The sequence below is a fragment of the Akebia trifoliata genome, chromosome 16 (genome assembly GCF_017979445.1).
Source record: "Akebia trifoliata isolate Shusen 1 chromosome 16, ASM1797944v1, whole genome shotgun sequence".
NCBI lineage: Eukaryota > Viridiplantae > Streptophyta > Magnoliopsida > Ranunculales > Lardizabalaceae > Akebia > Akebia trifoliata.
In genome coordinates this window covers 17,662,519-17,690,032 of record NC_141390.1, presented here as the reverse complement: position 1 = coordinate 17,690,032, position 27,514 = coordinate 17,662,519, and the positions used below count along the sequence as shown (strand labels likewise).

Sequence of the window (27,514 nt, the reverse complement as noted above, 5' to 3'; positions counted from 1 at the left end):
TCAGCATTGTGCGCCACCTCTCAACTGGAGATCAAATTGGCTGTTTTTGGCTTCAGAGAGTGAGTTGAGGTTTTAGATTATCACCTATACGGTATATCAAACCAAGTCACCACGTATCGAGAGGTATATAGGTGTGCTTGGGCAAGGGTGGCTACATAAAAAAATGCATTGCACGTAGTAAACCTAGAGTCTAGAAGCCTTCCAATAGGTCACGACCCGAATTGACTATGGGTGTTCCTGGGTTGCTTTATTCAATCCAACAACAGGTAGGTGGGCGGACCGATCCAGAATAATCAAACAAAACCCGCAATATCGGTCCTACCCAATCGGTGAAATGTACTGATTAATTTGAACCACTTAAACCAGTTGACCCAATGGACAATTGATCAAACTGATCAATACCAAATCAGTTGGACTAATTGGTTTCACTTTTAAAGATCCAGACCACTTTATCTAGAAAGATTCTATCTTAAGATCAAATTAATCAAAGGTTCAATCCCAATCAGGGGTAGACCCGCATCTAACCTTTCTCACTTTCTTGGTCACTATAGACTTATGGTGCATTTGGATTCGATTTTCCGTCAGACTGGACTATTTTATGTCAAAACTTTAATCATATGGTTAAGAGTCTAACCTTTAGAGTCAATGGTTAACCTTGGTTTACTTCCAATCAGGTGATAATTGGTCCTAAACGTTCTAAACCACCATCTGTACCACTTTGGGTCCGTGAAAAGAGTCGTCTTTCTAGAGTACCATTGCCAAGTAGTCAGTCATTGCCACAAGAAGAAACGAGTATCATGGATGAAGCCGCGCTCCGTCAGATTTTAGAATCTTTTCAAGCCCAGATTATTGCCTCTGTCCAAACACAAATTGAATCCCTGAAAATTGAAAAGGGAAAAGATAAAGCTATAGAACCTCAGGATGTGTTTGACCTCGTTGAAAACCAAGAAGATGATCAGTTACACGTTGACCCTGTCCTAGCTCATCAAATAACTCAAGTTGAAACTGCTTTGAAGAACATCAAAGACCCTGATGATCTTACTCTTGGGTTAGGGTCAATGACCTTGTTTCCCACGGTCCGTCTACCAGAAAAGTTCACAATGCCAGATATGGAGAAGTTTGATGGTATTGGATGCCCTAGGACTCACTTAAAAGTATATGTCGACATAATGCAATCTCAGGGTCTAAATGAAGAACAGATGGCTCAACTTTTTCAAAGAACCCTGACAGGTCCTGCACTACGCTGGTTAATGTCATTGGACTCATCTCGGGTAAGAACATGGCATGAATTGATGAAAGAGTTTATTGGTCGATATTCATTCAACACGGATATTGAACTCACAAGAAGAGATTTAGAAACTACTAAACAAAAACCTGGGGAAACTTTCACTGAGTTCATTGCTCGATGGAGAGCTAAAGCCGCTCAACTGTGGGACCGACCTCAAGAGAATGAATAAGTTAAGATTATCCTTAGGAATCTCACTCCAAATTATGCCAAGTACTTGATGCCTCAGTACCTTCCTACTTTTCAATCCCTCCTTGAGGTTGGAAATCAAGTTGAGGATGCCTACTCTTCGGGACTTTTTGGTAACTCGTCTGAGTCAAAACCCAAACATTTCAAGCCTAATGTCAATTCCTTATAAGTGGCCAACACCTCATTCGCACTATCTCCTCAAGCTACTCAACCTTCACAAACTAAGCCTAGGAGACAGTTTGCCAATCTTGGAATGTCCCTTAGTGTTGCTTATCAAAAATTGATGAAAAGGGGATTGTTGACGCCTTTACAACCTAAGCATTTGCCTAATCCTCCTCCTCCAAACATGGATAATGGGCAATTCTGTGAATTCCATCAGATGCCTGGTCATGTTCTTGACAGGTGTATTACTCTCAGACATGCTATCCAAGACCTTATTGAGCAAGGAAAAGTCACCATACCCACTCCTACTACTCCCAATGTTAAGACTAACCCTTTGCCTACTTTTCAAAATCAACCCCCTCCTACTCTGAACCTAATATCCATATCCAAACCCGAATCAATTGATCCAGTTTCCTTCATTCACCCAATGGGTCTTAACAGTGCATTCGCTCCATGCCAGAATGAGCACAACTACCTAAGGCAACGACAGAACTGAAGAACAGGGAAATTATTGAAGCAACGGATTGTCGCGCATATGACAGAGGCTTGAATCAAAATATGAAGAGATAGTAAAAGCAGGCAAGTTCAAGTCATCCATCGAAGATAACCGAAGTGGCATAGACTCTAGATTTGTGTCCCTCTATTCATAATGATGTCATCTTTTAAGTTTTCTTCTTTTTTTTTTTAGCTTCAATTGCGTCAGTCTTTGAATTCAGTTAGCCATCTTTATTTTTTTTAGGTTTGTCAGTTTGTGTTCTTTTTTATTCTAATAAAGAAGCTTTTGATTATCATGTGTGCAATAATGATGTGAACATAAAATCTAACATGAGAAATGACTTAAAGCTCACTAATCAAATTTGATAAATATTGGAATTAAAGAGTACACTCAAGAAGTGCAAATTGGTGATACATTATCCTCAGGAGAACATGAGAGCATAGTAAACTTACTTGAGAAATTCAACAATATTTCTTGCATGGTCTCATAAGGATATATGGATGGATTGTATAAAAATATAGATCAAGACATAAAGTTGAGTGATTTCAAAGTCAAAGATTATTGGTCAAAAATGATATAGCTGAAAGCATCGACAAAGACACTAAGACTTACAAGTGGATCTACCAGGTTTCTCACTCAAAAGAGGAGAATTTTCATTCATAAGAGAATAAAAGATTTTCTCGAAGTTTTAGAGTTAGAAAACTCAATCATACTCGATTTCACAAAAGAAGACTGAAGAATATTCATTCTCAAAAGAAGACCTTGCTCGACAGAGCAATTCAGATATCGAATTCCTGAAACTTTGACCAAGTCAAGCAACATTCACCAAAGGAGGCCTCTTTGGTCGAACCATTTTCCTGTCTTACCAAGAAAAAGAAAACCTTCTTTAGCCCCTTGCAGCCTCTAAAAAAATCAAATAGCCTATTTCTTTCTAAACCACACCAACCAACCTTGGGAGGGAATCTTAGTATGAACTACGTTTTGACCTGATCCCAAAAGGAAAAAAAGAAATATTTGGGGTACGTAGGCAACCTGAGAAGTTACTTCAGGCCCGGTCATTAAAAGAAAAATGTATTCTCTTAAGGAAAGTGTCATCCAAAAGAAAAATCTACTATTGAAATGTTCAAAAGAAAAGAATGCCAACTAAGGGCATTAGAAAAAAGAATCAAAAGAATTGATAAAAAAAAAGAATGCCAAACTAGGGGCATTTAGAAAAAAAATCAAAATAATTGATAGGAAAGAGAGAATATCAAACTAGGGGCATTTTGGGAAGTTGAGCCTTATATCTTTTCTTTCTAAAGCATATCCTAAGCCCACCTATTAAGTCCTCCTGTAGGCTAATTGACTCGGTTAAGGTGCAGGGAACTGAGAAGTTGTCGAGTTGGTTATACAAGATCATCAAGAAAAAAAAAGAGAAGCCCGCTAAGTCGAAAACCTGAAAAGGCGGCTTAGGCAAAATTTAGGGCATAACCATAAAAAAGAAAGCCTGTTAGGTTGAAAACCTGAAAAGACGACCTAGGTAAAAATCAAGGCATCATCAGAAAAAGAAAAACAAAGCCCGCTAGATTGAAAACCTAAAGAGGCGATCTAGGCAAAAATAGGGCATCATCAAATGGGAGGAAGGTCCCGTCAAGAAGAAAAATAAGAAGGAAGCTTGTGCAGAAACTGCAGAACCATTCAAGCCACGATATTTATCTTTTAGCCAAGAGGTTACATCCGACAAAGACAATATTGAAGTCGAAAAAATCAGAAGTCATCTTGAACATTGTAGGATCTTCAAAAGTATGTTTACTTGTTCAAGTGTTCGCTAATGGAAGATGTAGAATCATCAACCACTTTGAAGAGGAAGATCTTTTATTCTAAATTTATCAAGATTTTTTAAGTCCAGCTCAAGCATTTTTCAAAAGAAATTCGAAATAAAATGATCAATTCTTTATTGCACATATGATAATCTTAAGAGTCTTAAATTTAAGAGAATGTCAGTTCTTCTATCTATCATACATCAGAGTCCATATTTTTCAAGCGTAATCCATTCCATCAGTCTCGTAGTCAAGTCCTAGTTAAAGCCAACCTTGAAACTAGGGGCATTTTTTAAGGTCATTTAATTCCAAAGTTTTTGTTCTTAATCACATGATAAAAAGAAAATCATACAAAAGCTTAAAAGTCCGGCGAAACCCAATGATAATTACGAATCTAGATGCATGATAAGCCAATAAAGGCCTGATCTTTCAAACTTTGAGCTCGATTTTGAATCATATAATCAATTAATAGGATTGTTTAAGTTCCTATAAATCTAAGCTCGAGAAATGTGGCTTAGTAAATTCGAGTCTGAGAAGCGAGATTCCAACTTTTTGAATCATAGAATGAATAGGCTTTTTGAAGTGCCTACAAACCTAAGTTCGAGTCCGAGAAACGAGACTCCAATTTGTTGAATCATAGAATGAATAGGCTTTTTGAAGTGCCTACAAACCTAAGTTCGAGTCCGAGAAACGAGACTCCAACTTTTTGAATCATAGAATGAATAGGCTTTTTGAAGTGCCTACAAACCTAAGTTCGAGTCCGAGAAACGAGACTCCAACTTTTTGAATCATAGAATGAATAAGCTTTTTGAAGTGCCTACAAACCTAAGTTCGAGTCCGAGAAACGAGACTCCAATTTTTGAATCATAGAATGAATAGGCTTTCTGAAGTGCCTACAAACCTAAGTTCGAGTCCGAGAAACGAGACTCCAACTTTTTGAATAATATATAGGCTTTTTGAAGTGCCTATAAACCTCAGTTCGAGTCCGAGAAATGAGACTCCAACATTTTGAATCATAGGCTTTTTGAAGTGCCTATTAACTTTAGTTCGAGTCCGAGAAACGAGACTTCAATTTTAATAGGATTGTTTAAGTTCCTGCAAACCTTAGCCAGAGTCCGAGAAACGAGACTCCAGCTTTGTTTGAAATCATATTGAATTAATAGGATTGTTTAAGTTCCTTAGCCTGAGAAGCTTGGCTACAATAGGCTCTAGTCCGATAAATGAGACTCAAACTTTTTCGAACTCTAAAAAAAATTTCAAATAGGATTTAACGAAGTTCCTACAATGTTATAACTCCAATTACCTTTGTTAAACCTTGCTATGATTGTTTTCGTTGCGTAAGTGCATATCAATTTTGAATCATTATTGTCAGTGAGAGAAGATCTCTAGACCTGGCACATTTTTTACTCAGTTTCACACACAGCATCACACCATTGCACACACGTGCACTTTTGCATCAGTCAGGGAGAATTTTCTAAAATTCGAGGATCTGACATCGTCCGTGAGAGTTCAAGCTCGAGGACCTGACAACCTTTTAGTTCGGGGAGAGTTTTACGCTCAAGGATCCAAACACCCTGACGAATTGCTAAATCAGGCTGCAAAATGAACTGTCACTAGCTTTGGCATTCGGATATCGCACTATCTACCAAAATAGATTTGCCATCTAGTTTGCTTCAACCCTCTGCCAAAGAGGGGCATCTGTAGCCACCCCATTTTTGCACCCGCCTGATTAATCAACTCGTCAACCCGATCGCAATGATTCCCAATGATGGATGTGTATTCCATTGCTTTATTTTGTTACCAGATGTGTTTCAGAAATCTGGATGAGGTATCTCAAACTAACAAAACCTTAGAAACCACGCTACGCTAGGTAAATACGACCCCAGAAACATAGAAATCATCATCTTGCAAACCAAAAAGAAGTTTCACGATAAAAATCACTAAAACTATCAAATTACCAAAATACCCCTAATCTCAAAACAACCCTAGAGCCTACGTTACGCTTAGGAAAACTCATTCAAACACATAAAAGAAACAAATCGAAACCAAATAAATCATTTAGTCAATTTTCACAGCAGCACAGAATTCGACAAAATTACGAAAATGCCCCTCATAAAGTTCACGACCATTTCACACCAAAAAATTTCATAAATAACACAAAATAATATTTCCATTGAATTCCTTACGAAAAATCGATTCTAAAACATCTTAGAACATTAAAAACCGACTTAAAACGTGAAAAATCCTCTCCGGGGGCAAAACGGTAATTTCATAATTTTCATAATTAAAAAATTCGAAATTAATAAATAAAACATTAAATAATTAAATTTAAACATTAATGAAATTAATTTAAAATTTTGAACATAAAAATCGATTAATCGGACTCTCAGGCAAAATTGTTGAGGGTTCGTGGGATATTTCTTTAAGGACCGCTCCTTTGGGGGTCCAAAGAATTAAAGAAATAATGGAGGGGGGTTCTCCAAAAATTAAAAGTAAATCAACCAAGACTGAAGTCAATGTATTAAAGTCAATCAAGTGAGACTGAAGTCAAAATTAAAGTCAATTAAGCAAGACCAAAGTCAAGATATGAAAGTCAATCAATTAAGACTAAAGTCAAAACATTAAAAAGTCAATCAAATAAGACCAAAAGTCATAATAGAGATCTAATTAAATAATAACTCTATCTAATAGAGTTCTAACTAAAAAATAATTCTACCTAAAACAATTCTAATTAAAACACAATTCTACCTAAAACAATTCTAATTAAAACATAATTCTACCTAAAACAATTTTAACTAAAACACAACTCTAATTAAAAGATCTCTAATTAAACACTAACTCTATCCAAATCAACCCCTAAAAACATCTATAAATAGAGGTGCTCACACCCTATTTTCGTATCAACTCATAAACCCTAAGAGAAGTAGGTCTAGAAGCCCCCCTAGCCCCCCATAAAGCCTAGTTTTTGGAGCCCCAACTCCTTAGCTAACATCCCTCCTTTCAATTTTAGTCTAGAAAACACCCAAAAGCCTTCTAAAAACACTCTCAAATCCTCAACGAACTTGAAGAGTTTAGATTCAAAAACAAGGAGATACCTTGCCTCGGAGATCCGAAGTCAAATCCGGAAACAGAACGAAGCAAGGGAGCACGGTACAAGGAGCTCTTTTTGTCAGATCTGAGGGAATAAAGTCCTTGCATCGTCGAAAGGTATTTTTTTTTATTTATTTTTATCTAGGTTTTAAGCAATGTAATTTACTTGGGAATTTAGTAGAGACCGGCTTTGACCGGGCGGGATTGGTGCCTAACACCTTCCAATCCCGTAACATGATCCCCGAATTCAGTTTTCTTGGTTTTAGATTAGTTTTTATCCGTTTAGAGTCATTGATCGGTTCCTAGACCGTAATAACTAGGTGGCGACTCCCAACCTCAAGGGTCAAAAGCGGATCCGCGCACCCCGCGGATCGAGGGCGCTTTCAGACATATATTAAAAAAAAATTAAATTATTATTTAAATAAAATGTGGGATGAATTCGATATTTTGTCAATTGTTTCGATCGATGATAACTTGATCATCCGGACTCCAAAACTGACAAATGAATACTCTATTTCACCTAATTTTTCGTTCCGGATCTAATGGTATAGTAAATTTCTATAAATTATGTCTCCATAAAAAATTTACATTTTTAGCCTGATGTGACCCCTAAACTTGATGTCGTTTTCGTTTTTGGTGATAATTCGACTTCCTGATCTCCAAAAATGACAAATAAATAGTCTATGTTGAATAATTTTTTGTTATGAACCCAATGGTATGATCGAATTTTAAAAATTATTACTCTAACAAAAAGTCACTGTTTTAGCCTAGTCCGACCCGATAATCGATGATTTTGCAACTTTTATATTCGGACTCGTATTTGAGCGTGCTTACAGGCTAAACTATGTTTTTCGATCATTTTGAATCTACTGGTGAGGTCAGATTCCATTAAAAATGATCAAAAATATCCTAAAGTTTTACCCCTAAATCCCACTTTCAAGATTTTCTTAATATTCCACTATTTATTTTTTCCTCGAGATACGAATTAAAAATTCGGGGTGTTACACTGACAGATACAGAGATAGGGATAAATGGTTCCCTATTAAGTGGTGTGATGTTGACAACCATTGAGAAATGAAAATTACAAAGAAGTAAAGGAAAATTTAGATCATAAATTACCTTACTATGAGAGAGGTAAAAATGGCCAGAAGACTGGAAAACTTCGAAGGCACAAAGAAAATAAGTTGTAGAGACAAAAACATAGTAGAAAGTAAAAATGGTAGAAGTCCCCTATTTATAGAAAGAAGAGGAGGATGACGTGCACTTGCGAAGACATCCTTAACAAACCTAACCGTCACAACATTTGGGTTAGGTAGAGACATTAGTGAGACATGTGGACGGATACAGATGAGAGATGATTCGTCTTAGTCGTCAAACAAGATTTAAAATGACATTGTATTAAATGCGTTGATTTGTTGGCAGCGGACGTAATGATAGAAGATCACTGTAACCAACCATAAGAAGAGTACAAGTCTCAAGGAGACAACAAAACTTCACATCTCCTTGAAAGGGGGTAATTGTAGCGGATAATAATGACAAGATATCTGGTACTATGTGTAAGTCAATATTCCTAGCACTGCTCAGTAGTTGGATAAGCCAAGAAAAGGCATCTAACCTAGTTGGTAGGGTAGGGTAGCATTGGTAGAGACCTGACTTGCCTGGCAGGGAAGGCTTGGTTTGAATATTTGTGTAATCCTGACTTATGTATGCTAAGTCCAGGAATCTCGGAGGAGATCTTATTGGAATCATAGACCCAATCTTAGAGACCCTAATTCTGTCTAGGATCACAGCTAGATGAAGAGGGAAACCCTGATTCGAAGAAGATATCTATGAATGAATGAATGGAAGGAGGCTAGGCAATATTTTGGCCAATCGAGAAAGGGAAAGAAGTTTTATCAGTAATTACGATTCTTCTGCAACTTTAACTTGAGCGTCAAAGAATTCTTGATAGGTACTGCACCAACGTACACTGAAGGGATGAGGGAGCGACTTCGGGTCAGTAGAGCAGAGTCTATCAAGGCTTCACTAGATTTCTACCCTACATTACCAATCCTACATATCTCACATATCAAAACTAAACTTAAAGAAGCTCATCACTTGAAGATCAAGAAGAAAGTCAAAAAAGAAGAAGAACAAGGTATATTATGGACTAAAAAAGAAAAAAATAATAAATAATCCCTCCTTCTCCCTCTTCCATAATTTCTCTTTCTACTTTTTCCCTCACTTTCTTTTATTTTTATTTTTCTTTTAGATCGACTCTTAAGATGTGATTCAAATTCTCCTTTACTTCCGATAGATTGGGCTTTGATTAGGTTAAAAAAGTAGAGGTTGAAAACCCTTTTCAAAATATTTCTTAAAATCCTTGTATTAATGCACATACCACAAAAGTTAGAGATTAAGGCTTAAGGTCTTTGACTAAAAAATCTACATTTTTTTCAAAATTGCCCAAATTTCACTACAAAATAAACGGTCTTCACCGGCGTTTTCAAATCGCCGCCTTACGCTAAGAAAGCGTCGGTATTATATATCAACGGCGGTTAGCGTTTAGCTTGCAATTGTGGCGTCGAGGAAAGCTATAGCGGCGTTTTTTACGGCGGTTATAGAACCGCTAGAAATAATATATATTTCCCGGCGATGTTAGGACCAAATTACCGGCGGTTATAAAATACCGATACAACTTTTTTTGTACACGTGTATTTTCTATTCCTGGCAGTTAGGAACAGCCGGCAATACATACTATAAACGGCGCTTCTTATGAACCGCCACTGAAATAATGTATTAGAGGCGCTTACAAAACTGCCGGTAATATACTATATTAACGGCATTGTTGTGGTACCGCCGTTAAATATTGTATTAGAGGCGCTTAAGTAACTGCCGGTAAATTATGATAGTAACGGCATTTCTTAGGAATGGCCGGTAAATTATGAATTAGAGGCGCTTTAATAAACCGTCGTTAATACATAATATTAACGGCATTTCGTTGAAATCGCTGGTAAATCATGAATTAGAGGCGGTTTACGAACCGCCGGCAATAAAAATAATTAAAAAAAAAAAAAATCCCTATATAAAATTGCAATTTGAAAATTAGAAAATTCCCTAGATAATTAAAAACAATTAACCTGAAAATTAGAAAATTCCAAATAAAATGAGTGAAAATTAACACAAATCGATCTATTGATGTGTTCCCAACATTCAATACTACATACATTGTAAGATCATGGTGTATCTACATTCCATTTTTAAGAACATAATTATGAAAAAATGAAGAAACAAGTTATCATTTAAAATTATTCAATTTCATTGTGGAAACTACATACCTGCTGCAATATCTTACTCCATTCACCCATTATATTTCTTGTCAGATACCAATGGTTTAGGTAATGAATTTAAGAACGGTGAAGCAAATTCACTGATGGATCAAAAGAGTAACAAAAGATGTTAGTGGTACAGATGATTGCTTGAATCCCAAAATTACATGCCCTTAACAGGAACCTTTTTTAACAAGACAAGTGTTCATAGTGGAACAACTTATAACACAGAAACTGGCTTTGCATTTATTAGTAATGCGTTCGATGCCTCCACAAAACTAAAATCACAGAAGTTGTGCCAATTCAATGCATTAGCAATTGTATACACTTTCAAATTCATTGCATTAGAGGAATGTAATTTCATTAGAAATTATGTTTATAAGTTTGTACTTGTAAATTAGTACAAACTAACGAGTCTGTTGAAATTCTACATCCTCCCTAACCAGTCCCTTGCATCAACCTTCACATCAGTCTTGTTGACATTCTAAATCATTTAACCAGTCCCGCAAGTGGTAATGAATTATAAGTACCTTGTGCCATGGGTGAGTTTTTAATTTGAGGGAATTTATATTTTGTTGTGGGGATTCATGCACTTGATTTCCCCCCTTGTTGGGGAACCCAAAACCTGCATGTGAAACACATAAAAAGGGAAAAAGAAAAAGTACTGATTGTATGAAAAAAAAAAAGTGTGTTAAAGAAAGATGAAGAGGTGGGGTGTTTCTTATAACTGAGTGTAGTTTTGAATATAATTGGTACCATATTAAGAGAATAAGAAGAAAAGGTTAGAGAGAATAAAAAGAAAAGAAAGATAAAAAATGATGGGAATTCATTGTCATTTTCAAGTTTGTAGGCAATCCAATAATAGCAATCCGTATTTCTTTTCTACTTTGTTATTTATGCCATCTCATTTTTTTTCTTTTGGCCCCTCCCTATCTAATAAGTTACATGGAAAAGAAATGAAAGTGGCGTCCTTAAAAAAAAAGGAATGAATATCTAGATTCTAGGTGGATTTTGTTTTTGTTGATATATGTTGATTTTGTTTCCAATTTCCAAAAACCTTGACTTCTCTTTTACAAACTATCTTCAAAACCAATGTAGTTTTTGAAGGTTAAAGGAGAGAAAATCTACCATCAAAGAGCATGTTGGCAATTGCAATTACCTCTATTATGTCTTTGAGAATTCATGTAATCAATGAGCAGTGTGCTGCATACTTAACAGACAAACCATAATTATAGGTAGAAACCTATAAGCTTCAAAGGGTAGGAGGTCAGAAATAATATTTGTAGTTGTTCCCCCCTAGTTTCTATAGGAAAACACTGCATTAGATGCAGTAATACCAAGAGAGAATTCAGACATAAAAAAGAGAGACCACTATGAAAAAGTTACATAACCCATAGAAGGTACGTCTTGAAAGGAGTGTTCCACATGATTTCAATATTCATGTCATCCAAGTCCAACATAAAGGTCACAACAGAGATAATGAGGAAATTGCAGAAATAACAAATCTAATTGTAAAACTCATACCACATAGTAATGCATTCTGAGAAATATGGAGCCAATGGTGTGTCAATAAGCACCTATCTATAAAGCTCACATATTTTAAGCAATTGCTGCGAGAGTAGTTGACATCATTTTCACTCCCAACTCACAACACCACCACCAGCAACAACAGTTGGTTCAGTTACTAGCATCATAAGATTCGAATTCCTTCCATAGAAGTAGGTTTTGCTGCAAGAAAAAAAATTCCAAGCCTGTAAGTCTTCTTCCCCAAGTTAAAAAAAATTCCCTAATAATTCTGTCACTCAATTAATGAATACGAGAGTGTAATTTCTAGAAAGATTTCAAGGAGAATATGTTATAATTTGAGACCAACTTATGTTCTACGACACTTTGTGGAAATGCATTTCCAGCTTCCAATGAAAATGCGATGCATGTAGCTATAATGCGATGCATGTAGCTATGATGCGATTCTTGTTACCAAACAACTCAGCTTCTAAAAGGACTTTTCAGTACCAAAAGTGTGAGAAGCACGCTCTGGCTTCAATTCCAAACACCAATTATGGTCTCAGCGTTTCAGTGTGGATCTGGTCCCCTAACAAGAAAGCATATGCAACTGAAAGTTCATCGAACAACTAAGATCTTCCGAGACTGCCTACACCATCTAGAGTAACAAGCTGGGAGGTTGGGCTAATCAGAAGAGCCATTCCGATATACCCATTCATAACCCTACTTCTGCCCATATTTTGAATGTTTGTATTAACAGGTTTTTTTAAGTTAAGCAATGAAACTATGTACCAAGCGAATACTAACATCTCTTACGTTCATCTATATAGGCTGATCTAACAGGCGGCTACTACGATGCTAGTGACAATGTCAAGTTCAATTTCCCCATGGCATTCACTACTATAATGTTGTCATGGGGCACACTTGAATATGGAGGGCATATGGGCCACAGACTACCTTCTCAAGTGTGCCACTGCTACCCCAGGCAAGCTTTATGTCAGTGTGGGTGATCCAAATGCCTATCATAAGTGCTGGGAGCGTCCCGAGGACATGGACATTGTTCGCTCTGTCTACTCTGTTTCGTCGGGGAATCCGGGCTCTAATGTAGCGGCAGAGACCGTAGTAGCACTCACTGCTGCATCCATGGTTTCTATGTAAGTTCTTTATATAATTCACAAGTTGTCCCTTGTTTCAGGATGAATTACTTTGGGGAGCATCATGGCTGCTAAGAGCGACCAACGATGTTTCTTACTATAATTTTATAAAGTCGTTGGGGGCTAATGATGCATCAGACATCTTCAGTTGGGGGCTAATGATACCCCAACTGAAGACTAATGATTTTTGAACTCAATCTGATAGCCAGACTCAAAACTCATTGATGTGTCATGCACAAAGAACCGTAAATTCTGTCCCATGGGATACACAACTGCAGATGGCAGGTCGATTGTGTATCCTGAAGGACAGAATCTACTATTCTTGACCCATGCCAAGTCAGTGAGTTTTGGAATTTCCCTGTCAGGTTGAGTTCAAAAATCAGCACTCGTTTGAGAATCATTTTAAAACAGGACCCGAGATCCTATGGACCCAGGGTGGAGGATTGAAACCCTTATCCCACACCTCAACACTTGCTATGTAAGCCACAAGAAAAGGAAATTTTCAGAAGGAGAGATTTTAGGCATTAATTTCTTTAATTGTGACTTACTTGGCATGTGCTGAGGTGTGGGAGGTTTCAATCCTTGACCCTAGGTGCATAGGATCTGGCCTATTAAAACATATTGACCCGGTAGTTTTCTAAAAACTTTATGCTGTTCCGATATACACTTTCCCCTCAACAACTTCTATTCTCATCTTCCCCGCATTGAAGATTGTGGTTCACCATAGAACGTAATAGCTTATTGCCTTTGACATTATGGATGGATTAGAGATCATATCCAAAAATAAATCACATGTTTGATGTTTCTTCCACAAAAGAAATTTTATGTGTGACATATCAAATATTGCTTCTATCATTAACTTGTATGCTATTACTGTCTTTGAAAAGGAAAAATCATTTAAATAAATATCATATATAATTAGCAATCATAAAATACAAATGCCACCAATGGAACTAACCTAATGCACCAACAGACGAATAAATTTAAAAAATATTACATAACATCCCACCTAGGGTGGATAGCCAAGTAGAATAGAGGATTCTAAAGGCATCATTAAACTACACAATAGAGAATTCTGGCATTGAAACTCAAAGACTAGAGGTTGAGTGAGGGAGGAAGAGGGAAGGGATGGGTATGTTCTTGGGAATGGTAGGCAATGTTGGCTTTGGCAGTGTAGGAAACTCAGGTCGAGGCAGCACTTCAGGCAACTTCGGCACTTCAAGCTTGGGCAAAGGTGGTAGTTCAGGCTTCACCACCTCAGGCTTCAGTAAGGATGGGACATGTGGCATCGGTGGAAGTTCAGTCTTAGGAAAAGGTGGCAACTCAGGCTTTGGCAGTGTAGGTACCTGTGGTAGAGGTGGGAGTTTGGCCTTTGGTAAAGTTGGGATAATAGGAAAAGGAGGCAATATGGGCTTTGGAAACTCTGGAATATTAGGCAAGGTTGTTTCCAATAGATGGCGAGATGTGTGGGTCAAATCGGTACTCATCACTGATAGAGTGATGAAGAAAAGAGGTATGACAGAACTTAGTTGAAGGTGATAAAGTGATCAGATTTTACCTTGGATGAGTAAGTAGTAGAATTGAGTTAAGAATGCAAGATATAAAGAGAATTGGTTGCATGGATTTTATAGGGGAAGCTGAGGAATGGACGTGGCATTTTGGAAGGGTTGGTTGTTGAGGTGATCATTAGATTTCCTGTTTGTTTAATGGCTCTAAACTAATTATCATTAATTGCACTTGTTCCAATTTCTCTCTTGTACATGAGGGATGAATTGTGTTTATTAGTGTTTATTAGTGTTAAGATTAACAAGAATGCCATATAAACAAAAAGCTGGAATGAAGGAAATAATCAAAAAGAAAAACAACAATCTTATTAGGGGGAAACAAAACATACCAAGCTCTCAATCATTCAGCTTGAAAAGAACAAAAATATGCATCAATGGCACTCATTAAAACTACATATGTATTGATGGCATATTCATCTTTACAAAACAAAATTGTATACAGAAAAATTTTACAAAACAGAATTGTATACAAAAAAATTGCACACCTTTGATGAAGCAACAAAAGCCTCCAGTGATGGATGATTAAAGATCATGACATACAAGAAAGAGCACCAGTTGCAAAATGACTCTTAACAAACACACTAATACACCCAAAAAAAATCTCAGCAATCAATGAATACATGTTTCCTTCACTTTAGCCCATTCAGACTCCACAAGTAGATATATATATATATATAAAGTATAAGCTCAACTACTATACAAGATATTCGAGATGAATATACCTATTGGGAATCCTAATATCTTGATCATAGATAACCATCTATCTTTCAATCAACAGTGTCAATATTTAGATCGCATTATGATGAAGTGTGGAAATAAATGGACCAACTCTCTCCAAATGCCAACATTTAAGGTAAAGTAAAACCTCATATACAAACTTAATTCTAACTAAAATATTACAAAAGAAAATCAGAAAAAATAGATGCAGTAGTAATTACCAGCAGAGATTTTAAGCAAACTAGTAAGACATTTTCTCTTATTTCACTACAAAGGGATAAGAAATTCAAAGATGGATTGCAAACATGCAAATTCAGACTCAATTCCAACTAAAATATTTCAAATCGAAACAGAAATCCTTCGAATGAGGTTTGAAGAAGGATCATCTCTTTTTCTGCCTATGTATATTGACTGTTCAATAATAAGGATCATCTCTTTGTCCCTAACACGCGGAGCTAAAGCATAGCATGGAGTGACACTTGACACAATGTGGGTGGAAACTACATATCACCTTTAGAGGATACTGGCATGTTTCAATCATGGGCAGATGACTCAATATACATCTTTTCTACTACACTTGGTGTGACAACTTTCGCTGATTAAAATCTCAAAATCAAATATCCTCAAAGCATGCCTGCCTATGTTGCATCGACGTACATCTATCCAACTGCTTGATCAATGGGACCAAGCTCAATCACAAACTTGAATTCCAATCTGACATGGGTTTTCCAAATTGACCCAGGGTTTCTTTACTTGGTTAGAAGGTGACTCACATTCTCCCCGCAAGTTTTACACTCAACAAAAATAAACAATTTTTCTGCCCCATAAGAGTTGTGCAAATCCACTAAGATTTCTTCCCTCACGGTCATAGGGTGTGTGGTAGGCATATAACATCTCTTTCACGATGTGGACATAGCAACACAAACCTAGTCTCCTCTACGTCATAATGGAGATTGGTAGTTGGTTTGAAATCCAAAACCCAGGGCTACAGAAACAACAACCCTCTTACATGGACTGGAATCATTCAAGGCAAACAAAGGTGTTTGTTTAAAATAAAATAAAAAAATCAGAGAAGACCTTGGGAATAGAAGTTGACATATATCTATGACGCACACGTGTAGGCTTAGAGAAAAAAAACACAAAACCTTGAATTTTTCCCAAGATATGAATAGAATTATTGACCGGTCTCCATATCCATTTGAAGCCATTTAGCATTCTATGTTATATCGAACCTTAAATTGCACTTCGCATAGATTTAAAAAAAATTATTTCAATAATACCCAATACAAGTTGGGTATTTTCAAGATTAAATTATCAGAAATGGAACAAATCCCATAAAACTTATCATTAATTATTAATCTAAAATAAAAAAATTCCTCCATAAATTTTCTGAAACCTGTATAAGCATATCCAATTCAAGATCTACACAAAACCTACCATCCAAGTAACAATTTTACCAAAGAAATCCATAGTTTTATAAAGAAAAAAGAACAAAAAATCCAAAATTCATGAAAAAATCTGGTTTAATAATACCCCATACAAGTTGGGTATCTTTCCAATAATCAATTTCTCACTATGAGAAGAAATAGAGGTTAGCTGTATATATACATGGGAATGGTTCAGCAGCCCTAAAGTTTGCCACACATTGTGCCAAACATTTTTTTAAAACATGGGTTAGAAGTTTTTGGGATGAGCTGATTTTTTGTGAGGATGATCTCTATGATGAGTAGATCATCTTCACCAAAAATCAGTCAATTCCAATACTTCTAACCCCATCAAAAGTGATTTACAAAAATTGGATGGTCCACGATTCTTCAACTTGTAAACTAGGATTAGAAGTTTCAAAATGAGTTGATTTTTGGTGAGGATGATCTCTTCACCGTAGAGATCATCCTCACAAAAAATCAGCCTATTCCAAAACTTCAAATCCCATCAAAAGTGATTTGCAAAAAATATTTGACAAACTTTAGGGCTGCCGAACCGCTCCCTATATATATATATATATATATATGGGTCCCGTTCAATGGCTAACTTTTTGACAAAACATTTTTCAAAACATGAGTTAGAAGTTTTGGAATGGGCTTATTTTTTATGAGGATGACCTCTATGGTGAGGAGATCATCATCACCAAAAATCAGCCATTCCAAAACTTCTAACTCATGTTTTGAAAAATGTTTTGCCAAAAAGTTAGCCATTGAACGGGACCCTATATATATTTGCTTATTGTGGGGTATGCCCACCTTCGGGTGAGACTAACTGTCACACACACACACAGCCCCCCTTCAAAAGTCCTACACGCAATTGGTATTTTAACATCCCTATTGAAAATGCTCTTAGGACGACTTACCTCTATGGTCTTTAGAGCCAATTTAATGCTTAACCACCATCTTAGCCAAAGAGAGGTACAACCATCCTCATTAGAATTTATTGCTCAACCAATTGTCAACTCAGAACAATCTTTTTCTCAACTTTCATCCCTATTTTTCTATTATACCTCTTTCAAAAGTGAGTTCACTAAGTTCAGATTGGGCAATTATCCAGATATGGTATAAATAATAGTATTTGATTTTTTTTCACCAAAATCCATCATCTTCAATCACCCAAAAACATCCTATCTAGATATTAGAAGGAAAATAAAATTTTGAGATTAAAAATATTAGTAAAATATTAAGATTCAACGACATCAATAAATCACTTCTTAATTTATAGATGCACAAATTTAATCGAATTGATCCCTCATTCAGAGAATTTTACAAACTTTTCAAAAACAAAAAAACACGAATCTTGTAAACATTTCCAGAAGATATGCCCCTTTATTGATCAACAATTTTTATAATTATCACATATAAGACTACTGTCAACAACATCCCTACCAATCTATTTGACTTATTCTATTATTTTCCTTATTACAATCAAATAAAATACACCAAAATTAGAAATAGATCAAATACCAACAAAAAAAAATAAATACCCTTAATAACCCTTAATTATTAATCAAAAATCAAAAAATTCCTCCATAAATGTTCTGAAACCTCTATAAATATATTCAAATCAAGATTCTACACAAATCCAGCATTCAAGTAACAATTTTACTAAAAAAATCAATAGTTCTATAACGAAAAAGAACAAAAACTCCAAAATTCATGAAAAAATTAACATTCAAGAAGAAAATAAATGAGATTTATCAAAGTAAATAAGGTTTAACAAAAATCTTTACAAAACCTCAAATCTATAGAGCTTGTACGTCTTTTGTAGGGATGAAAACTGTAACAAAGACGATTTCCCAAAAACGATGAGAGATTTGGAGTTAGGACAAGAGAGGAAGAGATAGAAAGAGAGAGTCCTGATAAAATAACAACAACAAATTGAACTCTACGACTTTTGTAGGGATGGAAAAACTGTAACAAAGACGATTTCCCAAAAACGATGAGAGATTTGGAGTTACGGCAAGAGAGTGAGATAGAAAAAGAGAGTGCGGGAAGGAGAGGGAATGAAATCAAGGGAGACGTACAGTGAAAGAGGGAAAGAGAGGAAACAAAAATGAAAAGATTGGCGCCAAAACATGGGTGATTCGTCGACGATTTCCCAAAAACGCTGTCGATGTTGCTGTGTTTGGCGGCGGTTCACGGTAAAATCGCCTCAAAATGATTTCTTCTAGGTAAATAGGATTGGGTGGCATTAGCAAAAGTTGGTGTGGCACTAGAAACTCTCTTATTCTACCCAAATGAGTTGAGATTTAACTCTATGGTAAGATTGTCAATGGATGCTTATCGATTTGGAGCAGAAATATCTAAATTTAAATCCAAATTTTTTATCTTCCTATTCGAATTCGAATTCAAATCAGATAATCTACGATAATTTCATTATTAAAAATAATTATTATATATTATATTATTTATATAAAAAATTAATCAAATAAAATAATATATATTATATTTTATTTCGATTCGGATATTATCGAATTCGAAATGCCAACATCCGAATCCATATCCGATAAGGATTCGAATATATAAAGCTGAATTTAAATTCAATATCAGAAATTTTCAGATAATATCCGATTTTTTGAATTTGAATTTTCTTCTATCCATTCACACCCCTAACTCTATGAACATCTAAACCGATTTAGATACAAGTTTTTTTATATTTATTTCAACCGATTTTAAAACTCGAGAACTTAAATTGAATTGATCTCCAACTAATCTAAAAGGATAAAAAATTTGCAAGTCAACTCAGATGAAATAAATAAATATATTTAACATATCAGTATTTTTAAGATACATCTCCTAAAAAATATCATATATAACCAACTAAATTGGTTGAGTTTCTGACCCAAGGTGGTTCATTTTTGGGATAATTTAGTCGAGATGAATAGTTAAGTCAGTTGATCTGCCGAGTTAACTTGGCAAGTTGGGTTCATAAAGTTTTAGGGTCAAGACACCTTGAAATCCAGTCAAGTGAAATTGACTCGGTCAAGTTTTGAGTTGACTCAATGAGTTCTAAAATTATGATTTTACGTGTTAATGTGTAGGAAGGTGAATATTCCATTGTGCACCCTGTGATGTCAACCATTTCATCAACTGGTCTTTGGATAGTTTGAGAAATATAGGGAGTGAAATGGTGTCCTCAAAGAGATCTGTGACAATTACTCATTCAAATTTTTTTTCCTTGTTAGTTGTTAATTTATTTTTATTTTTTTAATGGTAATAACAATTATTATTTAAGATATAAATTTGGATATTTTGTGAGTGTAGGGGAGAGAAGCTAACTAGACAGCTTTAGAAGCATGGACGAAAGAGAAAAAGGCCTTAGCTCTTGAACACACACTCAAATTGTTTAATGAGATAAAAGAAATATTTTTAGATAAAATTATGAAAACATGTGCAACTTTTGTTAAAATTCCCATTCAAGTACACTATTCATTTTACTTCAAAAAGCATGCATAATGAGATTGCAGAGATTTTAAAGTAATGATTTCATCTCTCTTATAAAAAGTAATGAGATCACTAATATTTATTCGAAAAGTGACAATCTTGCTAAAAAGTTAGCGAGATTGCTGCTTTTTATATTTTGCCACTTATAATTATAATCAAATAAACTAAATGTGTTAATGGTGAATCATTAATTACTACCATTAAAGACTGTATTATCGACGTTTAAAATGAATGGATTAAATTATTAGCGATTCTAAAGAAAAAAGCTGTTGTTTCATGTGTATCAACGACACTTGATGACCATCATTAAGTCTTTTTTATACGTTGTTTCAAGCTCCTTAACGGCGTTTTGATTAAAATGTCGTTAAATAAGTTATATTGCCGGCGATTTCGTAGCAAATGCCGGTGTTTCATGTATATTAGCAGCATTTTGAAAACCGCTGTTATATCTTGTTGTACATTTTTTGAAAAATACCTAAGCTAAATAACGGCGTCGTTCATCAAAACGCGGTTATTTGATAAATATTACCGGCGGTTTAGTAGGAAATGCCTGTTGTTTTACAGGTATTAGCGGCACTTTTGGAACCGCCGTTATCTATTTTCTAACATTTAAAAAATATTCAAGCTAATTAACGGCGTTTCTATTTAAACGCTGGTATTTGATAAATATTACCGGCGGGTTTGTAACAAATGCCGGTGTTTCATATGTATTAGCGGCACTTTAACAACCGCTGTTATCTCTATTTTTACATTTAAAAAATATTGAAACTAAATAACGGCGTTTTAATAAAAACGCTGTTATTTGAGAACTATTACCAGCGGTTTAATAGCAAATGCCGCTGTTTTACAGGTTTTAGCAGCACTTTTTAACCGCCGTTATATCTATTTTATATATTTAAAAAATATTCAAAGTAACTAACAGCGTTTTCATGTAAACGCCGGTATTGTACTATATTACCAGCGGTTCTAAACCGCCGTCTACTATTTAATAATATTTAAAAAATATTGACGATAGTATTACGGGCGGTGTAAGGGAAAACGTCGTTATTGATCTGCAATTAACGGCGAAGTTTTATAAACGCCGTTATATTTCTGCCGCTAAAACTACTCGTTTTTGTAGTGTTTATAGACTATAAAAAGGCCCCTTCCTCGATAAGGAAGTCATCAATGGTTAAAACCAAAATCAAAGACCTTTGTACTTGAGGGTACATACCGATTTTCTAAATTTTATTTCATTTTATATAAAAAAATGACCAAATATGAGGTTACCACTAATGGTGGAGGGAGTGGGATGCCTAACACCTTCCCTATTCCTTAACATGGATTCCCTTACCTGGACTTTAGGTAGACCAATAGCCCTTATTCGTACGAGAGTCACTATGAATAAAAAATAATTTTTCAAAAACTATTTTCTAGGTAACCATTTACATCATTTTCTAAAAAGAATGGTGGCAATTCCATATCCAAGTAGGAGAGATCTTTGGATTCGAAAATCTCATATCTACATGCGCTTAACCCAAACTTCACAAATACCAACCGACACCCTTGCCCAACCAGACCTTGAGCATGAAATGCTCAACCCGAACCCTACCTTAATCAGGTTGGTCGAGTTAATGCATTCTTCATTAATACTAGGTAATTTAGTATTGATAAAGGTTTATATAAAGATAAGTAGCGTGTAGAATAACTTAAAATTTACAATTTTTTTTCCTTAAAAATGTATTTCAAAAGTTTATATACATAAAATTATAAGTTAATTTAAAAAGAGAATAAAAATAATATGATTAACTAAAATAATTATTTTTATTAATAATCATAATTTTCAAGAAAAGAAAAATATTTAAAGTTGTAATATAATCATTGTATGAAACTATAAAATTACATTTAAAACAAAGTATTAATAACAAAGATGATTATTTATCTAATGTAAATAATCACACATTAATTTGGATATATAGATAAACAAAAGCATACATATTGAAATATGGTTATGAGTGTGAAAGAAACCAAGATAAGAAATGTTTTTAAATTATAATTATATTAAGTTTGGGTTTGACTCAAATTGGGTTGGCTAATACTTATGACCACGCCAAACCTGATTTGAGTCAGGTATTTTTTTTTTTTTTTGCCCAAACCTAGGGCCAAACCAAGCTAACTATGCCCAGATTGACCCAAGGTCGGGCTCAACTCATCGGATTCAGATTTTGCCCACCCAAGTTGCAGCCCTACTAAACTTGTCTTGTATGGTAATAATGAGACGATTCACCCAAATAATCACTTCTCCTTCACCGAGATAGCAAGATGACTCATCCACCTCATTTCTGTCTCGTTTCTTAACAAGTTAAAACATAATCTTAAGAATGACATTTATTAAAATTAAAATAAAAATAAAAAATAAAAAAAAGAAAAAAGAAAACATCTATACCATAAAAGGAAGCACCATATTTATATGATTTTAGGGACACAAATGTACTAAGGACAAAAAGTTATGTCGTAGCTTAAAGTAGTGCTGCATTGATACATTGGAGGATTACTGTCCGTCGGATATGTACGTGCAAGAGGACAAGCCTTTTTAAAGATCTGCGAGTATTGATTAGGTTTGCAAGCCTGCGGGCTACCGAAAGCCCCGGTACAACAATACTTGGATCTTTTAAAGCATCACATGGGCTCTGACATCCTACAACAGCCCCATTAAGGCTTTTGTACGACAGTATTGGTGGACATACACGTGTCACATCATTAACACATTCAACAGTAGGACAAGATTCGACCGAACCAAATGGGGCCACACGAACCGGTATATTGTAACCGTGGATCAAGCTGACTTCATATCTAACCGTCGAATTTTTGATATCGAAATTGAGTAGGGTGACCGGGAAATTCTTGGGTGGGTCACCGTTCCATTTGTGAGTAGTGCTCCAACAGCAGTCTCCAGTGTCACTTGTGAATTTTTCAAACGAACTATTATTGATGCAACCGGTTCGGAGCCAAATAGATCCGGTCCAATTGTTTGGTGTATAGAAGGTGGTGAGTATGTCGGGTGGGTACTCCCAAAAGCCTTCACCTATAACTGGACTGGCAGCCAACCACACTGAGTTGTTGCAATGGTTCTCATAGTTGAATACTACAGAATATCCACCTAAAAATATCCAAAACAAGATCATAAGTTATAAAATGTTGTCAATGGATCGGATCATATACTATAAACCCGATCCAATAACTTTTAACATTTGGATCGGGGATCTGGGTTTCATTAGTGATCCAATTTGATAACCTATAGCTTATAGGATTGATTATAGTGTTATAAAAATAAAAATTTATTGATCCTCCTAGTGATTCAATCCGTTAAAATGTGAGAACATATGTAAATTGAGTTCTGATAATCTAATGCACCCATATACCCCCATCACAAGACTGTAGATCATTTGCATCGGGATACACAAGATAAAGATTTATGATTTTGTGTATCTCGAGAAAATGATCTACAGTTCTATGGTGGAGGCATATGTCAGAGTGGGGGTGTCAAAAAATCATTAGTCATTTTAATTATATTGGATTAGGCTCTGTGAACGACTCATGGGAAAATAGACGATCTCAGCCATGTAAACATGATATTCAACTGTTGAAATTTACATGTATCCAAACAACACAAATCTCAAGGAAACTTATTTTGATTTTTTTTGTTTACACGATGGAGATCATGCGTTTTTCCATGAGTTAGCGGATCCTAACCAAATTATATTATCCATTATGTTTAGGCTAGTTTACAATGATATGGAGATTGAAAATTTTCCAAAACATAGATTATTCATTTTAATTTAAAAAACGGTAAATTACCATTTACAAAAGTAAAACATTTACTAGAACCAATGACATGATGCCATGTTTTGAAATTTACCTGTTCAGCTAATGAACCAATGACATGATGTCATGTGGATTAATAAAAACAAGACTGATTGGTTAGTAGATAGAAAATTTCAGAGCAATTTATTTCTTGATTTTTTTTTAATACGCATCATGCCATTAGCTCATAAGCTTAGCACATAAATTTTAAAATCTCTGCTCAACATTTACATTAGTGGAAAAAGTTTACTATTTTTTCAAAATAAAATTTCATTTTATAATAAAACAGTAATTTTTTTTCCCAACTTATACTATAAAATATTTTAATTTGAAGAGAAGTAATTTGTAATTTAACTTTTTTTTAAATTAAAATCAATAGCCTACTATTTTTGGAATTTTTAACATTTTCTCTACTAATTTAAATAAATGAAGATTCTAATGTTGTGTATCAAATTGGATTTTATTTGATCTCGACCAAATTCAATTGTCATCAAATCAGATTTGGATCTTAATATTGCGATCTTATAAAATAAAAACAAAAACTAGATCTAGAAAGGGCTAATCTGATCCTCAGACCATGTCTTATTTCGTTAGTCAATTCAAGCCATTAAAAAAAAACAATACTCTATTGTGAGAATGGTAATTTTTGAGATATTTACGAAAATGTTATCAACTTTTGACGAGTATATGATTTTGGCTCACTATTCATTTTAATTTCCAAAACGTGAATGGTGATAATCTCGTAGGTTTAAAGTGACAATCTTGCAGGTATCAATCTCCTATCTCATAGGTTTTGTTATTTTTAGCGACATAGTCGCTTTGGGGGGGCTTGCAATTTTTCACGTTCACGTTGTGAGAATTAAAATGAATAATTAGTCCGAATTGTAATTTGGTCAAATTTGGCTCTCGAAATGGTAATTTACCCTAATTTTTTCCTGAAAAGGAAAATATTTTAGAGACAATTTTACTTTGAAATGGTTCATGGTTCCCTTGGTTCGACCATTGGACCATTGGTTTTGTGAAAATCATTGGTTCCCCCAAATACCCGGATAATATATTTGAAACCCCTAGATTGGTTTGGTTTTATTAACCCAAGCCCATTTATTAATGATCTGGTCCGATTCTAAAAGCCCGAGTCAAACATTCGGTGGGCCTGAAAGAGGTTACAAGTGTTGTAAATAAAACAGACTAGGTGTAGGCTTGCAACTAACAACCGAGAGTACAGAATATTTATTTTCTTACAAAAATACTACTGTGTAAAAGAATATAAATAAAAAATAAAAAAATTGAGGAGAAGATATAATTAACCTGAGACAAGCATTGCTAGAAGAAGAAGAAGAATGTTGACAGGTGATCCTATTGCCATGGCTAGGCTTGCTTTGCTTGACAAATCTCTTTTTTTTTTGTTGTTGTTTGATATACCCATAAGAATGAAAGAGGGGTAGAACCTTTTTATATACAAAATGGAGGTTATTTTAGGAAGAAAAAGAAAATCAACTTCCTTTTTAAAAAAATTAACATATAAAATATCACCTTAATTACAAATTGTTCTACTAAAGATAGGAGTTAATAAAAAAAATTTAAAACAATTTAGTCTTAGAAGAGATTACCCATTCTAAACTTCAATACATACTCTATATGAAAAAATTGAAGAATTTTTATCTAAAATGTATTAATTTTAAAATATTAAAATATTAAAAATTACTCAAATATAAAATAATAATAAAAATGATAAATTCGACTGATTTTGAGCACTTGTGGGGGTACCCATTGGATAAAACCTAATGATTTTGATTCTAATTAGTTTAGTTCTATTTTAGACCTTACTTTAATCGATTCTAATAAAAAGAAAACTACAATGTTTCAATTTCAGTTAAATCGATACCCATTGACACCCTACAAAGGGTGCATAAATGGGACCGAAATCAAAAACCCAAATCAAAACCAATCCGAAAAAAGTGGACTGAAACCAAATTGAACCCGATTCCTATCCGAATTGAATTAACAATAAATTGATTCGGTTTCAATCTTCAGAGCATGGAACCAGACCAAAATTAGAATTGAACTTAAATCCAACAAAAATTTAACTTTTTTCTTGTAATGTAGAGATGCTTTGATTAATATTCTTTTTTGTATTTATAATTTATGCAATTGGCAATCAAATAACTAGTAGTAATAAAGTTACCAATTAGAAGAAGAAAAAAAGTTCCTTCTCTCTTTGTAGTTTGTATGGTTGACAAGAAATTAGCTATTTTATAGTAATAAATATAGTTACCAATGACAAAAAATTTCTTTCTATCTTTTTAAGTTTGTAAAATAAACAACAAAGTTACTATTTTCTATAGAAATAAATAGTTAACATTCACTAAAAAAACACTAAATACTTAAATAATATAAGAAGAGAATAAAATTAAAGTACAACTCTAATTTGATTTCTTTCTCGCAAAAAATACATTTTAAATTTCAAAAATTGATGTTTATTTAAAAGAAAGTTATGTCTAAAGTCTTTTTTTAAGTAATCCAACTTGAAAAATATAACAGCTACATATAATAGTGGATTCATGATTGCATTTTTAAATATACAAAATATTAAAAAAAGTCATGATTGTATTTTTATATATAACATTCACTTGGTACTACTCATCCTTAAATATTTTTTAGGGTAATGCTGAAGTGACCTTAAAGATTGACCTCATTTGGCACTTTCTTGACATGGAGGTGTGTATGAATCATAAATGTTTTTCAATAAGATATTATTTCTAAGTTGATATTTTCGAGGCGTGCACATGCAAGAAAGTGCGAAATGAGGTCACTTTAGCAGTAAACTATTTTTTAAGTTGATATTGTCGAGTTCTAAATGTATGAAATCACTAGTAAAGAAGGACACAAGATGTTTTATGTTGCCATTAAGGGAAAAAAACAAAAGAAGAAATAAATAAAGCTAAATACAACTAATGTGAAATACAAAAAAAATAATATATAATTAAGTACGCTGCATGACTTCAATGGGAAGATTTGAAAAGTATGGAGTGAATATGCAGATTTTTTCTTTCATCTGATGGGAAGTTAATCATCACCATATGAACACTTGTAGCAGAAGAGGTTGAAGCTTTAGTGGTTATCAAAAGAGTTCTTCAAATATGGATATTATAAAAAAATAAAAATAAAAGATTAAAATAAATTTTAATTTAAAAAAAGCTAAAACAGTTAAGGGATAAAAGATTGAAAAAAAGATGATAGAGTTAAAGGAATTTTTTGAGAAAATAGGAGTAGAAGAAAGATAATAAAGTTTGGGACACCCTTAGAAATGGGTAGAAGATAAAATATAGTAAAAAAAATTCTCGAGATACATTCTTTGTAGGATATAAAGATCGAAACAAAGGAGAAGGGTTCATAATTGTATTTTATTATATACTAGAGTTTGCATGTGCCAAAGGCACAAACATCCTCTTGGGGGGTTAAGGAGGGAAAA

General features: G+C 34.4%; 1 protein-coding gene and 1 long non-coding RNA gene across 2 annotated transcripts; both read right to left on the bottom strand.

The window, feature by feature from the left end:
* Positions 1 to 11,730: 11,730 nt before the first annotated feature.
* On the bottom strand, positions 11,731 to 16,606 carry LOC147382685 (uncharacterized). Its single transcript, XR_015173965.1, has 2 exons — positions 12,790 to 16,606; positions 11,731 to 12,057 (listed from the first exon to the last, which is right to left on the bottom strand). It is a non-coding gene; the product is annotated as an uncharacterized LOC147382685 (long non-coding RNA).
* A 6,091-nt stretch (positions 16,607 to 22,697) lies between these two features.
* Positions 22,698 to 25,408, bottom strand: LOC147382684 (pathogenesis-related thaumatin-like protein 3.5). The gene is made up of 2 exons (XM_086427216.1): positions 25,351 to 25,408; positions 22,698 to 23,338 (listed from the first exon to the last, which is right to left on the bottom strand). Exons 1-2 carry the CDS (start codon positions 25,406 to 25,408, stop codon positions 22,698 to 22,700), a joined length of 699 nt encoding a protein of 232 aa, XP_086283342.1.
* Between the last annotated feature and the right edge of the window lie 2,106 nt (positions 25,409 to 27,514).

Excerpts from the sequence above, each read along its gene's own strand:
- LOC147382684 (XM_086427216.1), bottom strand. The coding sequence starts at position 25,408 with ATGGCAATAGGATCACCTGTCAACATTCTTCTTCTTCTTCTAGCAATG. Across the intron at positions 23,339-25,350 it reads TCTAGCAATGCTTGTCTCAG|GTGGATATTCTGTAGTATTC; the intron begins GTTAATTATATC and ends GGATATTTTTAG.